Genomic DNA, 22,509 nt, shown 5'->3' on the forward strand with positions numbered 1-22,509 from the left:
TGCAGGCAGAACTGTCAGTCGTAGACAGACTGTCTGGACCCTTCATTGGTGCAGTGGCATGGTTCTGACCCTCTGCTTGTCCAGACTTGGTGCTCAGGAACGTACACCCTCTTCTTCCCTCTGACATCGACTCCACGATGACTTGACAGAGGCACAAACATCTCTCTCCTTGTCAGCGGGCTGTCTCTTTCTCTCTGTCTTGCTTCATCTCTCTCTCTCTCTGTTTTTCTAGGCACTAGTCATCCGTAAGGTGTAGCTTCAGAAAGAGCCACCAAAGGAGAGGAGTTGAGATGTGTTTTGAAGTTTAGAAGGCACCCAAAGTGAAATTGTGACAGTTAATTGGCGTGGTGAGTTATGGACCTCCATCACCGCAAACCTCTGGACACCACAGAGCTTTACATCCCAGCCAGATGCCTCAGTGTGTATGTGTGTGTGTGTGTGTCATTGTCAGGGCAGCTCTCCTGGCTCTCAGACCACAGGCCTGCCCGTCTGTCAGCTCATTAGCTGTGCCTCGCCGACCGTGTCCGTCAAAGCACAGCACCTCGTCCCATTGGCCGGGCTGGAGGCATTCTGTCAGCGCTGAGGGATGCATTCAAGATCACTGAGCAAGACAGCAATCTTAGAGGGGTAATGGATGTTTTTGGTTAGTCCTGAAGTGAGATGATTGCAGATTCACTAGTTCATTCAATGATACAACTGATTAGCTGCATCTAGATGATGATCAATGAAAATTGAGTTTTACACCACTGGGGGGGACAAGTTCCCATTTCTCAGAGAGACGACACTCGATCGAATCGAGGATCTAGAACCGTGTGCTTTAAAGAGCGATAGCAGGGGTGCTGAATGGAGGGATATTCCAGGTGATAAGGCTTGTCAGGCTCCACAGGGAGGTGATGGAAGTACACTGCTCTATAAATAATGACTGTGAGGAGACGACAGTTGATGAGTCATCTGCTTTTATTTTGGGCCCTGCTTTATTTCTGTTTGTTGGTTTGTGCGTGTGTGGGTTTGTGTGTGCGTGTCGGTTTGTGCGTGTGTGTGTATTTCAACCTGTGTGCATGTGTGGTTCATGATTGTGTGTGTGTGTGTGTGTGGGGGGGGGGGGGTTGGAGTGCCCACCTCTGCTAGGAATCTGCACTGCTTAAATAGAGCGTGTGTGTAACTAGTTATTTGAAGAAATAAAGGGTATCCATTTCTATTCTCAGGTGGATTTGAAACCATAATTAATAGGATCACGCATAACACATCCACAGGTGGTTGGAGAGAGAAGGCCTGTTTTAAATGATTTTCAGCTTCAGTCATGTTGCCCATGGGAACACGACCAAGAAAACAAAGTCCAAATAGCTGAATTGGAAGAGTCTGTTCCAGCTACCCATCTGTGTCTGTTTATCTCTTTTATTCAAATTCCAAACTCCGGACAGCATTAACCAAATGAGGCATCCCATTATCAGTTTGTTCTGGTAGGAAAGCCAGTTCCAATCCCAACCTTCCTAGCTGTTCAGTGGCGTAAAAAGTGTTTAGGGTCCGCATCTGCTGTGGTTCAACAGCACAATGAAGGCAGCCTCGGGCTGGAGTCAGCCCTCTACCATTCCTGCCTCTTCTATCCTCCCGACAAAAGACATGTTTTGAACTCGGTGTGAAGTAGCCTCGTTGAGCCCATTATGATCCTCCCGACCTGCTGTACAAAATCATTTCTGAAAAATGTACATTCACCAAAAACGCTTCCCACACAGTTTGGAGTGAGCAGCTCGTTGCTCCCATCCACTCCGACGGGGTGTGTTGGACCTCCCAACCTTCCCCTCCCCCGCCCCAACACACACACACACTCTCAAAGCTGTTGAAAATTCAGGCCAGAATTTAGAATTGCAGGTAAACATCAGAGTCGGAGCCCAACATAAGAAAAGTATAAAGAAAAGTATTTGTTCAGGCATATACATCCGTCTGTGTTGCACAGGCAGTACTGGAGCTGTGTGGCGCCTGCCCACACCAAGATCTGTTTTTGGAGGAGTTGCGTGTCGAGCTTGCGGTGGGGCTGAAGGCAGATAGATAACGACAGCACCAGAAAGAGTCTTTTCAATTCTTAATGTTCCTAGGAGGCTGGCCTCATGCTGTCACCGTCGCCCCGTGAAAATAACACATTTTCAGGGTCTGAAGCTATGGACTGTGCTGTTCTCTGTACTAAAGTTCTCAGTTTGCTAGTTCTCCCCCCCCCCCCCCTTTTTTCTCCCTCCTCGTCACTGCCTCAGTTGACCTTTCAGTAACTTCTCTCAACTTTTCTGAGGAGAAACACTTGTCGTTGTCAGGAAGGTTTGTGTGGGTGAGGTGATGAGCGGAGCGGATGTAGACGAGGCGCTGCAGGAGAGCTTGTTTGTCTGCTCTCTGTTTCCTCAGGACAGGAAGAATTCATTTCGCAATATTCTCCAGGATAATTTGATCTGAAACGACATACAGGGGGGATTTGAACCTCAGCGGACTGGAGGGGGTTAGTGACTCACCTGTACCATGGTGGTAGCTGTTTGTTGATATTTTAACAAAAAGCAAAAAATAAAACGGCTCTGGACAACAGTCCTCTTTTTGACAAACAACATGCTGGCTTTTTTTTTAAGGACATTGAAGTGATGAAACTCTGCTCTGGTTTACGATTCATCGTACTTATGCTCACGTCACAGTTCCGCATTGACTTTACATTTCCAATATGCTTTGATGGCTCCCACGCTGCAACGAATACAAAGTTGAACTCTGGCCTTCAGCTAATAAACAAGGACATGGGAAACTCTCACGAGTGACTCATCGTTTTTGCATAAATCGCCTGAAACGGTAAGACACGGTTTGAGCTTGCGACCTCTGGGCCCTGCCTCACTACAGCTCTGGCGTCTGCTTCTGTCGATGTGTGTCAGGCCAGTGTTCTGCCCCGCTCCAGGTGTGACCCTGACGAGGGGTCAGCTGGAGGGGGTGAGAGCGGAGATCTCTGTGGGAGAGGGTGTGATGTCACGCATCCAGATCAAACCCTCAGGGAGGAAAGCATCAGTGTGGTTGGAGAGGTCTTCCCCCCCAGTGTCAGTAAGCCTGGGTCTGACACCGTCAACTCACTGCTCTGTCGCCCGCTGATGTAACGCTGATGGACGGGATCAAAGAAGATGCCTGGGTTTGGTCTGACGAGGGAGAACCGACTTGTCTCTTTACATTTTCTTGATGAGATCCTGTGGTTTCTCAAAAAAAAAAAAAAAATAATTCGGAGAAATCTTTTAGCAGCATGCTGGCAAATCGGTAAGACAATAGAAGAAGATTTGGGGAGGCTTTAGGATTAATCCAGTAGTACAGTGTTTTTGGAGGAGAAACCGAGCTTTCAAGAGATCGGAAAGGAGGGCGGAATGCTTCCTTATTTGCGGATTAGTCTCACATCTCTGCTCTGTGAAACCGGAGGACGAGAGAGGACTACAGATCCCAGCTTTCCTCCGGCTGTAGTCCTACAGAGATGGAATGTTGATACGGAGAAGTGAGACCCAGAACTCCTAGCTTACTGTCTTATTTACGAAACACCTGCTTTTCAGTGGTGCAGTTTTTACCTCACCGCCTCCAACCGCCAACCCACTTCCAATCTCTCATCTGTTTACCTGCCTCTCTTGTAAATACCTCATGTTAACCATCTTCTGGGAGTTCCTGCATGTTTATTTTCACTTTTATACTTGCACCAGGCGCATCACCCAGCACCATGGTGTGTGTGATTGATAGCTGCAGCTCTGGCATAACTTCTAACATGTGTTTAAAGTTGGCTGCTGATGTCAGTTCATCACGACATCTGCCTTGAAGAAGCCTGTGTCGCCCGTTGTCTTTGACAGTACTGGATATTCAGCCCTGTCTTTAACTGCAGAAGAGAAATCATCGCCTCAGTTATGTAAGCTATGATGGGCATTCTCGGTTTTGTAATGATTGGAGAGCTGTAGTTCCTCACCCCTCCTCCAGTTCATTGTGACTCTCACAGCCAGGCTATTTCTGTGTATTCAACACGATCATCTATTATGAGTTTCCACATTATTGTATTGGAGAATTAAAATGCATGCCTAAGGAGAGGCTGGGATTCTTGGCACCGGAATTTCATTTCCATATCATCACGCTATAATTCACACATGCACACGCAGGGGCAAGTCCACACACACACGCTCAAACACACACACACACACACCACACACACAGGCACTTAACAAACACACACACACACACTTGACACACCCACACGCTTGTAGAATGCAACTCTGACCCCAACTCCTCGGCAGGTTGTGCTCTCTCCCCTCCGCCATCACTAATTCAGCCGACCAGCATCATTTAGTCCTGGGGGAGAGGACAGATGTCTGCATGCACCCAGGAAGCCAGCTCTGGCCCCCGGCATCAACCGGACGCCCCCCGGCAGTACAGGCAAGCAGACCCAGGCCCAGGGGGCCCCCATCCAGCAGCATCACAATGCTGGCCCGGGCCCCGGGGCCTCTCTGGATGCACACCTTCACAAGTTATTTAATCTCTTCTTGTGTTCGAGAGAGACTGAGGTCGGTACACTGGAGGAGTCTGCGGTCTAGTTTGTTTCGAGCTTTCCTGCTGTGTTTACTTCCTGCCGCTCGGAGCCATCCACTTCCTTCCTCATCCACTTCCTTCCTCATCCACTTCCTTCCTTGGTGCAGAGTCCTCTTCACCGTTCTCCACGGCTGGCTTTAATCACCTCCACGTTAACGTCACACTCAAACACCAGGGGCCGACTTCATTGTCCCGATCCTTCTCACAATCACAGCTCATGTCAGAAGAATCTGTTATCAGGCTCGTCTGATGAGTTTTAGAGAGCCCAGCACCAAGTCCACTTCTCTCCCAGACACGACAGTCATCTACTGTGTAGATGTGGTGTGTGTTGAGATGTTTTACTGCTCTGCGCCCCCTGCCTGGTCAGGATGATGAGGCTGTGCAGGAGCCGGCCTGCTGCGTATTGATCCGCCAGGGGAGCGATGGAGGGACGCCTCTTCAAGGTGGCTCATTTGAAGCTCGATACCCCCGCCCGCCGCCTGCGACCACCTAATGAGCCGCACTTATGGATGGTCACTTTCACAGGAATCGAAAAGGACATTTGTCTGTTCTAGCCTGGGGGGAGGGGAGGGGGTGGTTGTGGCTCTGCTTAAATCGATAGGCTCACTCGTACCGTGCCAGGCTGAATTGCAAAGTCTGTCACACTGGTCTTCAGAGTCCACCAAGGTTAACATATGTAGAAAACGGGAAATTTGTTAGGCTCCCCGCAAACACCATACCCACAACAGCTGTCGGTGAACTGTGAATTATTTAAGTTGCCAAATAATGAGGTGAAGTATCCTCATCCATGACCTGCCGTTATCTAATGCCGGTTGTGTGTCGGAGGGAGTCTCTACGCAGTGTCTGAGAGCTGGGGAAACGGGTCAAAAAGAGGATTGTAATAAAGTGTCGCCTATCAAAGCCGATACGGACCATATAAAAGAAGCATAAAGGAGGGGGAATGTGATTTTTCTTGCCGGGGTGACTCACAGGCAGGAGAGATGAGGTGATACCACCTGGAGAATGTGTGTGTGTGGGATGTGATTTTCCCAGTGAAAAGGAACTAAATTGCGTTGTCTTCGAGACGGACGACACTGGCGGAATTGTTTGCGCTGTCCTCCCTGGCTTGCTATCCCAGGGGGCCTTGCGTTTTTCATCCTGCCAGCAATGTTTGAGGATAGCTCCCCGACATGGCACCATTACTACAGTATGGAATCACATTTGAGAAAAGCAAACAGCCTCACAAGCACACACACACACACACGGTACAACCACAAACACCTGTGCGCACAGACACCGCGGGCCAACGTTTCATTGGCATGTTCTCTCAGACTACACGCACTCCTCTGGGCTCCATCACAGACAGGCTAGCATCCGCCGTAGCCTTCATGAGACGGGGATTATGTAAACCTCCCCATTGGAAGCCTCAGAACGCTGAGTTTGTGGGATCTGTACATTTACATTTAGTCATTTAGCAGACGCTCTTATCCAGAGCGACTCACAGTAAGTACAGGGACATTCCCCCCGAAGCAAGTAGGGTGAAGTGCCTTGCCCAAGGACACAACATCATTTGGCACGGGTGGGGAATCGAACTGGCAACCTTCAGATTACTAGCCCGCTTCCCTCACCGCTCAGCCTGACCCCCTAGAACCTGACTCCCTAGTCAGGTGGCTGACTCCCTATCTGTAGGTTGGAGTAAGTAAGTAAGTAAGTAAGACTTTATTTATATAGCACTTTTCATACAAGAATTGCAGCTCAAAGTGCTTTACATAAAATCAACAAAACAATAATACAAATCTAAACTAGCCGCACTCTATCTGCGGTCTCTCGAATCCATCTTAGATCCGAGCTGCCACTTGCAGTTTCTAATAGACAAGACAAGACAAGGTAAACATGAGGAGAGAGGAGGAAAAAAGGCAACACCCAGACAATGCTCCTAGAGGAGTACAGTGTGGGAACAGACAAAAACCTCAGCACATAAGTACAACAACATTTACAAAGACAGGCGAAGGCGTTGGATGGGGGTGGGGGGGTGGTGATATCTGTAGTAGGTGAAAGTTAATGTGTGAGTAGGTCTGGGTTGGCGCCCTCGAACTAGGCCACAATCAGTCCGATTCTCCCTATGCAGATTGTGTTGGCCAGGAGACATCCTTGGTCATGACCCAGGCAGAGACCAAACCACAGATGTCGGTGGGGGGGGGGGGGGGGGGGGGGGGGGAGGGAGGAGCAAGATAGTCTCGCTTCAGCGCTCTCCAGGGGAGTTGTTTTCCAGCGACGGCCTTGGCCAAGGCCTGTGCTGGTTACGGGGCCGAAAGTGGATACGATTGTGAGTGCCCTACAGCAGCTGTTCTCACACTCACTCCCTCACTCGCACACATACACACACACACACTCTTACTCACTCACACTCATATATATATATACATATATACACACACACATATACATACACAGCTTTTTAACCTCTGCTCGCTTTCTCCATCATACACTCTTGTGACTTTTGTTAGGAATCAATACGTCTGTCTCCAGGCACAGTACCCTCCTCTCTTGCCCAAGAAAAACACATTGATTCCTAAGTCAAGAAGACACCCATGAAACCAGTAAGTTTGTTGCAGTTATCAGTCAACAATTGCATCGAAAACGCTGTTAATCTTATTTGACTGCTTCTACACACAAACAGCAAGTCGAGTCATTCAAGGAAGTCTACAATCACGGAACAAGAATGGAAACACAACTCAGTGATGTTCGTTCCCGTACAACAGATGTTTGTGTGTCCACTTATTCAGCTGTGTGAACCATACCGCTGTTTACAATACTGCATCAACACTCTTGTGGTTTTACACACACACACACACACACACACTCACGTGCACACATCCACTCTCTCTTCACAGTAAGCTGGTTACCCAGGGCCAAGCTCTGGTTGATCCATGGAGGGGGGGGGACACAGAGACTGCTCATCTGTTCTCCAGACCTGCTTTGCTTTCTCTGGTTCTCCTCAACAAACATTTAGGGTATTCAACATGGTAGCGAGCCGCCATCAGTTTGCCTGTTTGCTTGGGTGTGTGTGTGTGTGTGTGTTAGTGAATGTGTGTGTTTGTGTTAGGGAATGTGTCTCGGCAGGTGTGAGCAGTTCAGTAAATAATTTTTTATCCCTCACTGTAGGTTTCACATGTACCACTTATAACAAGTGACAGCTATGACTATTAAAGTACCACGATAATGCCGTTGTTCAAAACACTGCCATTTTTGACAACATTTAGATTATTGTGTTATTCTCATGTGACATCATGGCGTGCCTGCTGTGAGTTTCTTACCTAACGCAGCACTGGTGTAATGTAACAACGCCAGTGCTGCGTGACGCCAGGTGAAGTGTGTGTGTGGGGGGGGGGGGGGGCAGGGGGCATTGTGGGTAATGCTGTTCCTGTGCTAATTAGGCTGGCTCATGGATGTGTGGTAAATAGCATGATGCCCTGCTCTTATTTCCTGCCTAATGATGTCTGCAGCTTCATTCAATTGAGAGAGACACAGGAGGTCACTAAAAGGTTTGCCACCCAGTCCAGCCACTTAACGGAGTTATGTGTTTGTTTTATATTCATTAAGTCCCTGCAGCCACATGTTCAGGCTCTGACTGCTCTGCTCTTTATATCCACACTGTCAACCCATTAAAAAGTGAATAATTCCTCTCAAATGATTTAGCCCGTAGACCTTTCTGGGATTGGTGTTGGAGTGGTCAGCAGTCATATGCCTAACTTGGAATTCAATTAATATGCTTTTTATGTCCGTTTTAAGCGTTAAAATTGCGTAAGTTAAAATTGAATTGGCACTTAATAAATATATATATATTAGGAGGGATATAGAGTAATACATGCAGAATGTTATTGTCATTGAGCTCAGCTGAGTTATAATGAAATGGACAAAGCTGTCTAAAAGGTTGCTGGCTAACAACATCATCATTGTCTCTTCTATACCCTCTGGACACTGCCTTCTACAATGCAATTGTCACACTTTCTATATTAATTTCCCCCTTTTAACAATAATAAAAAGCGACTTCTATTTGAAGATTTCTGAAGTTTCCAACCCAAAAAAGGGGAAAATGTCCCCAAGGTGATTCAGAATTCTTCCTCGAGTCAGAGGTTGCATTTTGATCTGTCACTTTCGATTGGTGCTGACGACGGCTGATGCTAGGCTAATTAGAAGTCGTCCTCCCTCCCTGGCTGTTGCCAGTTAGTTAGCTCTTTGTGAGAGCCTCGCTGCTCCCCTGGTCTCCTCTGCCCTTGACCGACCCTGCAGCTCTAATGCTCCATCTGCACACCTCACCTCAGCCCTTTTATTGCCCCCTTTTTTACTTCCTCTTTCTCTCTTTTAATTTTCTTTTTCTTCATCGCCCGAATTTTCAATCTCTGCCTCCCTCTCTCTGTTTCTGTCTCTCTCTCTTTCTCTGTCTTTCTCTCTCTCTCTTTTATCCCTCCATATCCTTTTTTCACCTCTTATTGTCTGTCTACGGTGTGATCAAATTGCTTCTGGCCCTTCTTCTTACCGTGTGTGTGTGTGTGTCTGCTCTCTCTGTGTCCAGGAGCTGGTGGGGAGCAACCCTCCGCAGAGGAACTGGAAGGGAATAGCGATTGCTCTGCTTGTCATTCTGGTCATCTGCTCGCTCATCGTCACCTCCGTCATCCTGCTGACGCCAGGTACGTGGGCCGGGCATGCCGCCTCAACCCCCCCCCCCCCCCCCCCCACCCTTCCTTATCCTGTCAGCCTTGCACATGCTCACAAACGCGTGCAATGCAACTTCACAATAATAAAGGTGTGTTGAAACTCTCTCTCTCACACTCACACACACACACACACACACTGGGACGCCCACTTCCTAGTCTGGATCACTGTAGCTGCTTGTGTTTTGAAAACAGCCTCAGTTTGACCTTCAAGCTCTGTTCCACCAGATTTACCTGAGAAGCCCCAGTAATCTACCGGCCATCTGTTTACATGTGCTCCTCCAAAGGCCCTTGACGGGCTTTCATACACGCTCATTGTCTTTTGGATCAGTGTTATTGTCCATATATCAGAGTTATAACTACATTTGCAGCAGGATAATTAGCTTTTTCTTTTTATGTGAACTGGCTGTCGTTTGCCAATTACAGTTGGCGTTTCCCTTGGGCATCACATATGCTTAGGTCAATAACAACAGTGGTTGTGTGCTGTATGTCAATTTCTATTATCTTTGAGCCCAGCTGTCATGTCAGACAGTAATAAATAAATAAATATATATGTGAGAGAACAAAGGTTGTGGTCTCGCGAAGGCTTGAGCACACCCAATGAGCTTGGATCCCCTTGAGTCAGGCCAGAGAGGAGAACCAAAATATCTGTCAGTCAGAGGGGACAGTACAGTATCTGGTCTGCAGGTCTCTGTCAGCTCAGGTCGGAGGGAGGGAGGGAGGGAGGGAGTTGACAGTAACTCGTTCTTCTGTCTTCTCTGTCAGTTTGGCCAGTAACAAAACAACCAGGGCCTTCAGACAACATGACGGATTCATTTGAATATTCAACAAACATCAGCAGGATGTTGTTGTGATCTCTTATTAATAATATAACACTCAAAGTCCTGCTTGAGGACTGTGTGTGTGGAAAGGGGAGTCGAGGCAATGGTTTGGGTCTTGCTTGCTTTTTGGAACGAGCAGTTGAAACAGTTTTCACCTCAAAGTTGATTTTGAAGTGCAAATCCAGTGTGAAAATGACTAGTGTTTCAACGTAGCGAGCCCTTTGCACTACCCTTCACCAAGGAAGCAGTCAGCAGAGTGGAACACACACCGCTGTCCCACAGAGCAAAGTGTTAGTCTGCTATCCTTTGACAGGAATTATGGGATGGCTGCCACCACCCACTCAATAAGCCAGGTGTATGGATTGATGTTGTCATGCCGAAATTTTATGGCGGAACCTAACTGCTCCTGACAAGCACTTTGTCCCCCCCCCCCCCCCACACACACACACACACACACACGTCTCGCTATGACAACCTGCCTCGCTCTCTCTCTTCAGCAGGCAGGCCTTCACTGCCTCGACATCCTTTTGACATCAGTCAGGGTTTTGTTTTTGTGTGTGTGTGTGGGGGGGGGGGGGGGGGGGGAGGGGGTTGTATTGTAGCAGTGTTTCTGTAAGTGAAGGATGAGCATGACGTGTGCTCTGACCGTGGTAACAGCAAATCCATACTCCCTGATCCGTTGTTCCTCCGGATCGCCAGGGCTTCCCTTTCTCGTTCTTTTTGTTGGTGTGTGTGATTTTCCAGCTGGCTCTCAGGGCGCTGTATTAAAGATCGAGGCTCTGCTGCTTGGTTGGGGGGTGATTGACAGCGCCGCTGCTCTTTCCGGGGCTCCGCAGAGCCCGGCTACCTGCTGGGAGGGTGAGCATGTCTCGAGGCCTGAACATGTCCCTCGCCTCTGACAAGCAGCTTCCAGACATCCAGGAACGTCTCATTTGCCACCTTAAGCTGATTACTCCCGGCAGCCCCGAGAAAGCACGGCTGACCGAACATGCTTCATTCACAGCGTGGGATTTCCAGTTGGCTTGGTCCCTCTCCGTGTTTGGATGGGCTTCTTGGTGTTTATGTTTGCAGCTGGGGGGGGGGGGCTTTGTGGTGGTGTGAATGCCTTGTTGTTGTCATGGCGAAAATGGATTGACCTGACGAAGTATCGGCTAACGGGCAAGGATCCACATAGGTGGTGGTGAAGTGGGCCGAGGTCTCTGCTGCGTTACCAGCAAGTCTGTTGTTTGGTCTTAAACTGAACCAGAGAAAGGCGCCACAGGTTGGGAAATAACACATTCCTTTGTTATGGAGTGGTGGGGAAAAAAGGGGTTGTTTCAGAGTATAGAAGGAGAGCCTCAGAACAGAGGCCAGGTTCAATAACCAGTTCTCCGAACATTTCCACTGGGGAGATCTTGTGCACTCCTACGAAGGAAAAGGGGAACAGTGAGAGCAGATTGAGCTGGCATAATAGAGATGGGGAGCTCGCACACAAGACACATCACGGAAAAGGGAACTGACTGTGAATTGTGGGGGTGTATTGAGAAATAGTGTTATGGAGGGAGGGGGAATGGCCCCGTTTTTTGTTGTTGTTATTCCTGTATCTACTGTTGCTTTGCTAAATTTGCGTAACTGTTAGCTGCTCCTGGCATTCTCTAATCCCTGCTCTCCTCTCTCTGTCCCCCCCCCACACACATCCCTTGTGGTGTGGGGGGTTTGAGTTGTCAGCACCTGCCTGGTCGTCGGTCAGCCAACGCTGGACCTGGTCGCGAGTCTCCCGGTCCTGTCCTACATCTATAAAGTTGAATAATGGATTTTGGTGTTTTAAAAACCCATCGACACTGTATATGATTATGTTTAGCCTGTGTTCTGCTCCTCTCTCCCACCAACCGTCTCTGGAGGAGGGGATCCCTCTCTGAATTGCTCCTCCCAAGGTTTCTTCCATTTTTTTTGGGAGTTTTTCCTTGTCTTCCTTGAGGGTTTAGGTTGGTTGAGGGGCAGTTCTATGGGCATATGTGAAGCCCTCTGACATGCTTGCGTGTAAAAAGGGCTATACAAATACATTTGATTTGATTTGATTTAAATAAACCATCAAGCTACCTTGGTTTTGAAAGATATTCCACTCATTTTCTCTTCACCAAAAACCTTCTGATGAACGAAAATATACTACGTTGTGCAGTGTCACTGTGTAATGTGAGTAACATCAGGGAAGGTTGATAGGTAGGGGCCTTGAGACGGTTTCTTTAGCACATGAAACACGATTAGGGACTGATATCCCAGCTCACAATCCAGGCCTTAGGAGAACGGTCTCTCTCCCTCTCACACCCTCTCCTTCATCCTCCCTCTCTCTCTCCCCCTCTGTCTCTCTCTCCTTCACCTTCTCTCCCTCCCACTCACACTCTCTCCTTCCCCCTCCCTCTCTCTCTCACACTCTCTTTCACCCTCATTCACTCTTTCTCACTCTGCCTCTCTCTCTAAGGTCTTTCTCTCTTGCTATCGTTCTCTCTCTCTCTCTATTTCTCTCTCTCTCTCTCTTTCTCTCTCTCTCACACACACACACAAAAGCATCCAAATCCATGTTCATTTTCACTGACATTATAGGATTAAAAACTAGGTTTTTAATGCTTTGCTCTTTGGGGCTGGGGGCAAATCAGGGGTAAATCAGGCTGCAGTGTGTTTGAACATGGGCCGTGGGGCGATGTGTGTGGATGGGTTGGTGAGTGTGTTGGTTGGGTGAGTGTGTGTGTGTTGGGTGTGGGGAGGGGATGAGGCTGTTCATCTTGAAGCTGCCTGTGTGTGCAGGCCTTGTCCAGGTCTCAGCCCACATTTTTCCTTTCCACACACACACTAACACAACCCCATCACTGCTGTACACCACCTGAATGTCCACTTACCCCAGCAGGGCCCGCAGTCAGAGTGCACCTTATAAATGTTTATCTTGGTGCAGGTGTTACGGACAAAACGCTCACTGCAAAACAGCCCCCAACCTTGTAATGAGCCATCGTCCAGAGTCTGGAAGGTTCCTGCTCTGTTCCTCTCCTCTCCTTCACCCCCTCCCACACACACACACACACACACACACACACACAACCCTGCCAGCCGGCTCCTGTTGCCCGACGGATCAAACTCCCCCTAACACCTGCAGACAAGCAGGAGTAGCACAAAACGCTCTTGCTTAAACACCCGCGGGGCCGGCTTAAAAGGGTTTATTGTTTACTTCCTGGGGCCATTTGATTTTTGGGAAAAATCCAGATTCGCTTTTCGGAGAAGAAAAAAGACAACAAAAAAAGACGAGAGGTTGGTGGTGTCCGACCCTGATAAGATCTGAGAATAACTACTCAGTCTGTGACTGTGTACTATTTGGACAGGATTACAGTTCTTTAAGGCGCCTCTGGCCTCCAAATGATTTGATTAAGTGTTGAAGGATTCATCTCCTTGGGCTGCCTGGAGTACTGATGTTGCCGTGCCGTTTGTGTTGACCTTCCGAGAGCTGCTGGGACCTGAGGAGAGGACAGATGCGTAAAAAGATTACAAACACAACAAGATTGTTAACATAATTGGATTATTCACAGAACAAAACTATTAACAGAATGATATTATCAACTGAACGAGTTCAATAATCGAATGCGAGTTTATCATGTCTGATAGGAATCACAGAATTATTGGTGAATGACCAAATTATCCGAGGCATCTTGGGTAAACAAACGGCCATGTGAGAGGTCGGGTGTTTCACAGCAGAGCGTGGAGAGAGAGTGTGTGTCTAACACTCACCGCCCACACCGCAGAGTCATCGCAAGAGTCGGCAAAACCGAACGCTGGATGGAAACGTGTGGATAAGTGCGTGGTCATTCCTCACACACAGCTAGAGCAGGGTTTCAAATGGGAGCGCCGCCGACCGGAGCGTTGGTGAACTGATTGTGTTCAGCCCACCTCGTCGGTCTTCTGAGTTCTCCCACATCACGGCTTTCCCTCGCCTTCCCTGTTTCTCACGTCTTTTCCTTTCTAGTGAGCTGTCACACAAACATACTGCGGGTGGATCTCAAACCCCAAAACACATTGACATTTCCTTCATTTAGCAGATGCTCTTACCCAAAGCACTGACACAAACAAACATACGGAAGTACATCCAGAAAAGAATGACTTGATGAGGCTTATGTTTTTACCACAGAAACCCATACTGGCAGGAGACAAGCTAGAAAGCACCTCACAGGAACATGCAGTCATTAGTTGGAATGAAGCTATTTTCCCTGTTGATACACTGCTGTCTTTACCATGCTCTCTAGTGTTGAATTGTGGGTGCTATTTGCGTTGTGGGCTGAGGCCTTACCGCAGCGGCCTGGGTTCTAATCCCTTTGTTGCATGTTTTCCCCTCTCTCTCACCCCGGCCTTCCCCTGCATGAAGTAAAGCCCAAAATATATAAGACGTAAAAAAAACTAGTGTTTAATTGTGTTCTCCTCTCTCTCTCTCTCGCTCTCTCTCTCGCTCTCTCTCACTATCTCTCTATCTCACTCGCTCTCTCTCTCTTTCTCTCTCTCAGGTGAAGATGACAACCTGGCCCTGAAAGGGAAAGTGACGGTCGGGGATATCTTCAGCAAGGATTTCAAGGTTCATGACCCGGATGCTAAGTGGATAAGCAGTGAGTCGTCCTTCCCTGGGTCAATACCAGGAGTGCTTCCGCATGGCGCTCGGCCGTGACAACACGGCGTTAGATGAGGCAGTGGTGTTGCTTGCACGCACAAACAGCAAGTCGCGCACGCACACACATACATACACATCCACGCTGTAGCGCTGCAGTGTGATTAGGGTCCGGAAGTGAACAGCTCATATTGCAGCTAGCAGCCTAATGAGGCATCTTTAAAGTAGCTCGTGCCCAACGAAACTGTCTCCTCCAATAAGACACAGCTAGCAGGCTGGTCGAGGGTATGCAGCTGCTTCATCTGGCCCAGTTCTAGTCCACTAGAACTGGTCGCCTTTCCCTCCCTCCTTCCCTTCCCCTCTCCTTCCCTCGGTCCGGGGGGGGGGGGGGGGAGACGACTAAATATTCAATTTATTATTTAGTCTCTTAAATATTGAATTCAATTGATTTTTGTATGCTTTGCCTGTTTTTCTCATCAGATGATTAATTCCCAGCAAGACATTTGAGACTGGAGACTTTTTAATGACCTGCCCGATTGTTTGAGACTCCTGGGGTCAGTTTGGGGTAATGATGCCAGGCAGGGGCTCCATGTGGATTCCCACAGCTTTGAGTTATTAAACCGCTCTGCTGCTGGTCTGTGATGTGACATGTGGACATATGGACAGAGCCGTGCAGTGCTGGATGCATCCCTGGGCCCTCATCCCTGGGCCCTCATCCCTGGGCCCTCATCCCTGGGCCCTCATCCCTGGGCCCTCATCCCTGGGCCCTCATCCCTGGGCCCTCATCCCTGGGCTAATTGGGCAATCGGCCGCCTCCATTGACGAGCTGTCTCGGCCCATTTCCAGCTCTGTATCTGAATCCAATTGATTCAGCGTCAACATGGTGTCATACCATGTTAGGAGGGTTCTGACTGGGTGGATGGCTTCCATGACCGCATGCAGCTGTTTGCCAGTCATCACAGCCCTGGTCTTATCGCCTCCTGCCCCCCTCCCAGCCTCAGTGATGCATGCTAAACACCCAGGAAGGGATATGGGAAGTGCCATCAAGGACATAGGCACATGATTGGCCCCTCAAGCGTCTTTGTGCGTTGGCTCACCCAATGAACACCCCAAGCACCAAGCACAGTAGCTCCGCTTAGTGTTTAGGATGGATCCTGCAGGCATGGCATTACAGCAGTGTTTGCACTACTAAGTCACTCCAGAGCTCATATCCAGGCAGCTTTCACAGAGATAGACTTTCAGTATTTTATATTATGTATTTTGGGGGGAGGGGAGATGAATGCTGTGTAATATGTTTGAGCAGGAAGCTGCCATAGTACAACCAGATGTAGATCATAATCACAGCAGGTCCCATAATATAAGGCTGTTTAAATTGAAGCGATTCATTAAAGGTTTACACGGAGCTGAATGCAAAGAGTCCGACTGCATTCAAGCAACACGGAAGTGAGCAAGTTAGCACCGCAGTCGTCGCTGTAAACATCCGTGTTTAACCAAATCAGTTTGTGTCGTTTTTTTGGGTCGAAAGTTGTTTATCTCCAGGCTTCTTTATCCAAATAGGGTGTTATTTTTCGCCTTGTGCATTAAGCTTCATGCTGTTTCTCCTCGAACAAAACGCCTAACTCTCTTGTGTTGCCGAACGTGAGCGACATGATAAAGAACCCTCTCGCCCTGACGCTTGTCTGGCCCAGAGGTGGGCAGCGCTGGCAGCGCTGGGCGGCCAACTGTCACTCCAAACTACCTTCATGTCACTTACCCCCTGACCCACCCTCAACATCATCCAGCCTTACCACACAACCAGAGGCCCGTACCGTATAGAGGATCAACCACCATTTCTCCCTCCTCTGCCGCTATGAGTGTCTGCGTGCGGAAAGGACACACACAGCTGGATCGTTCATTAGAGTCCCTTTGAAAATTTGATGATGCTGTTTCTTTTTATAGCTCACCTGAGAGCCAGAGCAGGGGATATTTAAGGCTGGTAGACTGCGAGGGGGAAGCTATTTTATTCAGCCACAGTAGCCTTCCGTAAGTCTTCTTCCTCAGCAGCCTCAATTTCAGCTGGCAGGCCGGCCGCCGTTGTCAAGCGTCCGTGTAGACTAGTGATGAGCCACCGAAGGAGAGAATCTGTGTGTGTGTGTGTTAGTTCGATACGAGGCCCGGCCCCACGACTCCACTCTGTGTCTGTGTGGATCCACGCCTTGCAGTGAACCTCATGTATCGATCGCGTTCAGCAGACCGTCGGTCCAGGAGTTTCAGAGACGGCACGCGGGGCGCGTTTGATTCGGCTCTCCTCCCCTTCCGGAGGTGTCCCCCTGTGGCCGGAGCAGCGGCGGCGGGGATTGCATGTTGCGTCACAGTGGCATGGCTGTCACGATGAGTTATAGGGGAGGAGTTGTATATGAAGCCATCGACTGTGCGTAGGCCAGCGTTGCGGAGGGGGGGGGGGGGAGGGACGACGACAGACAGAGAGATCAGAAGCACCCAGGAAAGGTTAAGTGGAGAAATTCATGAGGCAAAATTACTGTTGAATTAACGTGTTGGTGAAAAGAGACAGATCCTAGGAGAGAGGGAGGGCGAGGGGCTATGAGCTCCTTGTATGAATGTATTTTAGTCTCTCTCCTCTTCTCTCTCCACACCTCCCTCGCCCTACTCCTCCACCTCTCCCTCCCTCCACCCCTCCCTCCCCCATGACATGAATAAGGCAGGCAGCAGAGGAGAGGTGGATCAGAGAAGAGAGCAGTAAGGCCAGAGCCCTGGGCTGCACCCTGACACTCCGGGGGGGGGGGATGGGGGGGTGACGTCAAGGTGAACAGAGAGAGGGAGAGAGAGAGAGGTGGAGACAGAGAGGTGGAGGGTTAGGGGCATGGAGGCCCAGAGGTAGATGAAACCAAGGAGGGTCGGACTTGTGGAAAAGAACAAAGAGAACAGAAAAGCAAGGAAGGGTTCCCAAAGGTACCTGGGGGTTTGAGGAGCTCTGGCAGACTGGAGAAGACCAGCAGAAGCTGCCGAGCATGAGCCTGTGTCCTCAATGATGGATGGAAACAATGGCTTGAATGGCCGATGGTAGATGAGAAGAATAGATCGAGGAGGATGGTGGAGAGAGAGAGAGAGGGACACAGAAGGAGAGAGAGTGAGGGAGAGGAAACAGACAAAAGGAGAGAGAGAGTGACACAGACAGAAGTAGAGAGAGAGGGAGCAGCATGTCGACAGCTGTCGCAGGAGTGAGGTGAGATTTCCAGGTGAAGTCTGAGGCGAGGGTGCTGTGTGTGTGTGTGTGTGTAGAACATTCTCACCGAGAGAACACGGCCAAATCCGATCTGGTGAACGAGGGATCGGTCTACCTCCACTTTGCCCTTGAGAAGGTCACTTTCCCTTCAGCGGGGAACATGAAACATTGAGGAGATGACACGGTAGTGGTCGTCAAACTGAATCAGAGTAAAACATGTCCTGGAGCAAATGCTGCTCATTGCTATTTATTGGATTTCTGATATTTGATGTGTTAGCAGGTTGGTTGATATTGCAGTACTTTCCAGCGAAGGGTAGAGGCACAGTTAAATCCCCGCAATCTAAAGAAGGGGAAAAAAAGAGAATTGCTCTGTCATCTCTGATTTTGTACTCTAAAGTGATTGTGATGCTAAGTAAGGCAACTCCAATGGAGAGTTAGGAAAGCTAGCAGATAAAGAAGGCTCTGTACGGCCATCTCTCTGCTATGATTACCACTACTAATGGTCCGCATCCCTCTATGGAGGCACCATGGCCGACTGCTGAGAGAGAAGGAGAGCGAGAGAGAAGAAGGAGAGAGACAGAGATAAAATGACAGACGGATGGAAAGAGAAAGAGAGAGAGAGAGAGAGGGAGGGAGAGAGTGAGAGATGGCGTGAGGGGTTCTGTGCGGTTGTCCTTGACTGTTGAAAGACGAGGATGACTTGTATCTGCCTGCTCCAGCCTCTTAGCCCTCTGGAGACACATGCTGCTGGCGAGCCAACAGTGATGGAGCTGGTGACATTTGGAGTTTTTTTGGGGGGGGGGAAGTACAGTAGTTGTAGTATTAGTAGTACTGTAGTAATAGTAGTAGGAACGTTATTGATCCCCCAACGGGAAGCTGCGTTTTGTTTATTGTATTTATTCACCAGTATAGAGATCAGGAGCAGCTGAATGCCATTCACCAGCGTGAATTCAGCCCACCGTTCAAAAGTAAAACTCGGTCTTTCTCCCTTTCACTCCCTCCCTTTCTCTCTTCCACTCCCTCCCTCTCTCTTTCACTCACTCCCTCCCTCTCTCTCTTTCTCTCTCCTTCCTCAAGGTAATGAGCTGTTGTACCGGTCTCGTGAAGGGGACGTGGAGAAGTTCAACATAGAGACTGGAGAGAAGACCGTCTTGGTGCAGAACAAGAAGTTTGTAAGTGCAACTTCCTCTCCGCCAGAACTTCACCTAATCGCTGCAAGAGACGAACAGACTGGGTCTTTGAAATCAAATTCAAACTCGCCATCAGCACATCAAAGTGCCCAAAAAAGCTGTTCCCAGAGAAAGCAGTCAGACGATCCATCGGCTTATTTGAAAGCTTTTTATAGTTGTTCCTCCTTCCTTCCTTCCTGTGATCTGTCCAGGAGATTTGCAAGGGTTAGGGGTTAGTTAAGAACATGCCTGATTGTAATGCGTCATATGTTCCTCCCTCCTCCAGGAGATGTACAAGGCCAGCAGGTACGAGGTGTCCCCAGACCTGAAGCATGTGTTGCTGGCCTACACCGTCACCCCGGTGAGCTCCACGTTCTCTCACGCGCGGTGATGAGTGAGCCTAGACACAGGCGGGTGTGTCGGCACGCGGAGGTACACTGTTGCCGGGCGGGGGGGGGGATGGGTGGATAATCACGGAGTGGGTGGGGGGGAGAGGCCTGTCATACTCTCCTGGCTCCCCTACACGGGTGAGGGGGTGTGCTTGTGGGGGGGGGGGGGGGGGGGGAGAAGAGGGGTGAGTTATTGTAGAGAGGGGTGGAGGGGGGGTAAGTGCTTGTGGAGAAGGAGGGGGGGGGCAGCCAAGTGAAACTACCACAAATGCACTGCAAAGAGGGGGGGGGGGGCAGAGAGGGTGTTTGGAAAGCGTGAGGGGGTCACAGCCCTGCAGTAGAGTGGGGACAGACAAATGGAAGGGGAATGCAGGGGCAGAATGAGTGGATGTAGGTTATGTAGTGTATGGTATATGTGTCTTGGCTGCTGCACTGTTGGTACACAGAGAGAGACATAGAGGGGGGACAGAGAAAGAGAGAGAACAGAAAGGGAGAGGAACAGATGGAGAGAGAGAAATAAACTAAGAGAGAACAGTGTGTGTGTGTGTGACACTGAAGAGGAAGAGATGTCTACCTGCCATAGAAGGATATCATGCAGCTCAGACAGACAGAGAACAACCAACACCACTGCTCAAACCACTGGACTGGGAAGGCAGCGTGACAGCCTCCAATGTGTGTGTGTGTGTGTGCATTAGTACATGCGTGCGTGCGAGTGGGTGTGTGCATATAGTGTGTGTGTGAGTGATTTTGTTATTCCATATCTGTTCCCCCATTGCGTTGATGGGTGACAGTTCTGTCCCCAAGCTGTCATTGCACAAACATACACACACAAACACACACACAGACCTTGTTCCCAACACACACACCTTGTTACCAACACATGCTGCGACTTGCCCTTTACAGAGGAGTCTCTCTCTCCCTTTCTCTCTCTCTCTCTCTCTCTCTCTCTCTCTCTCTCTCTCTCTCTCTCTCTCTCTCTCTCTCTCTCTCTCTCTCTCTCTCTGTCTCTCTCTCTCTATTTTGCTCTCCTTTTCACTCTATCTCTCTCTCTCTTTTTGTCTCACTTTGTCTCATTCTCTCTTTTCTCACTCTCTCTCTTTCTCCCTCTGTCAAACACATACGCGCGCACGCGCACACACACACACCACGTAAGGCGGTGCTAGAATATAAATCAGTGAGTAGGGTGTTGAGTGCTCTCCTGTGTCTTGATGTACAGGTGTACCAGTTCTCGTTCACAGCCTTCTACATCATCTGCAGCCTGGAGACGCCGTAAGTAGCCTCTTAAGACAGCGGACATCTTGTTTTCCTGTTTCCTGTCCTCATCAAGCTTACTCATATGACAGATTGAGGACCAGCTATTCCATCACAGCACAGCCCTTTATCCACTGTGTCCTTAATAAGAAAACTGACCTCGGATCAGTCATCCTCACCTGCAGTTCCAGGATCTCTCCTCAGGCTGGCTCTGTGTGCTGCCACCTTGTGGCAATAAGAGGAACAGCAGGCAGGGATAAGATGACCTCATCCATTCTCACCTCCAAACAGAGACATAGTTGGTGGCACCTGTAATTCTCCAGCCTGCCCAACACAGCACTTTTCTAATGAAACACAAGTGGCTCTGGTTTAAAGCACCAGTATTTATGGGTTCACTTCAGCCTTTGTTCTGAAGATGGGCTACACCAGGGGATTGTAATGTCTGGATGATGTGATGTCTGTGTGTGTGTTTGTGTGTGTAATGGCTCTGTCTTCTCTCCCCCAGGGAGACATGGAACCTGAACCCCCCAGAGGTGCGTAACGCTCAGCTGCAGTACGCAGGCTGGGGCCCCAGCGGACAGCAGCTGGTAAGGACTGCAACTCCCATCAGCCCCCTCTCTCCTCCACACTCGTCACACAAAGGGGGAAATCCACTCATCCACGTTTCTCCTCACGGCTAAAATCGCCTCCTTCGTTGACTCGCCAATGAGCTTCGAACCCTTTTCAAATGGGAGCGACGAAAGCCACACAGCAGCCTGTAGTGCAACTCTCTAGCAGTGCAGCCTGAGTCTAGTCAAAGACCCAACATTAATATGCTTCAGTCTGCTGGGTTCAGGGCAGTGAGACTGTGAGCAACGATGTCCTGCAGCAGCATGCTATTCATTACCTGTAATCTCTTCAGTGGATGAATTAGCTGAGTGCCTGGATTGATATCCCACTCTCTCTCTCACTCAGTGTTTACTGATGTAGCTGTTGGAAAAATTGAAGATGTAACACATTTATCCTGTATAAGAATGATTCTGTGTTCAGTATTCCTTGGGTGCAAAGAGAGCCCAGGGTGCATCCAGCCGTCTTCACTCATGGAGGACCTCTGCTCCTGAGCTTTACTCTGTAGGGCAGGGATGGGGAACCGTTTTTCTGCCAAGGGCCATTTGGATATTTATAAAATCATTCGGGGGCCATACAGAATTATCAACTTAAAAATGTGCCTGCTATATTTGGTCAAACATTTAATTAACTCACCCCTAATGTGATGGCTGGAACTGCTTTTCTTTGGTGAGGTTTGTGATGTTAGCTGGCACGGATGCAGCCTGCTTTGATTAGGGGTGCATCGAACAATTCTTGGGGGGTATCATGATTACGGAAAGGGATCGTATTATTTTTTATATTGCTACCATTTTTGAGACTGCTTATCGATCTGAGTGTTAATCAGAGCGCGCAAGCGAATTTTTTTGGTACATTGGTACGCAACGCTGCGCGCCTCCGCGGTCCTCTTCCACATATTAAAATAGTGCTGCTGCCAACGAATAATGCACCTAATAATATGGTGCCTGCAGTGCCATGGCGGGCCGGACCAAATGATTTCCGGACGTTCCCCACCCCTGCTGTAGGGTTTAGGAACCAGAGGACAGAGAGGCTGCTGCTAGCATGCTGAAACACACGCGTGTGTGTGTGTGTGGATGCGTCTCATGATGATACGTGTGTGTGTGTCAGAGACAGCTTGGTTCTGGCTCTTCAGAAGTGGGCCAGGTCCTTGTCTCAGTCGTCTTGGCCCAGATTCT

At 49.2% G+C, this 22,509-nt stretch overlaps 1 protein-coding gene across 1 annotated transcript in view; it reads left to right on the forward strand.

Annotated features, from left to right (window-relative positions):
- dpp6a (dipeptidyl-peptidase 6a) overlaps positions 1–22,509 on the forward strand; it is an 83,864-nt gene that overhangs the window by 48,573 nt on the left and 12,782 nt on the right. The window contains exons 3-8 of the mRNA XM_062480344.1: positions 9,122–9,236; positions 14,599–14,697; positions 18,997–19,091; positions 19,375–19,449; positions 20,694–20,746; positions 21,234–21,315. Of these exons, the coding sequence (XP_062336328.1) occupies positions 9,122–9,236; positions 14,599–14,697; positions 18,997–19,091; positions 19,375–19,449; positions 20,694–20,746; positions 21,234–21,315 (519 nt within the window). The remainder of the gene's footprint in view (positions 1–9,121; positions 9,237–14,598; positions 14,698–18,996; positions 19,092–19,374; positions 19,450–20,693; positions 20,747–21,233; positions 21,316–22,509) is intronic.

This window comes from Osmerus eperlanus, chromosome 15 (genome assembly GCF_963692335.1).
Source record: "Osmerus eperlanus chromosome 15, fOsmEpe2.1, whole genome shotgun sequence".
Taxonomy (NCBI): domain Eukaryota; kingdom Metazoa; phylum Chordata; class Actinopteri; order Osmeriformes; family Osmeridae; genus Osmerus; species Osmerus eperlanus.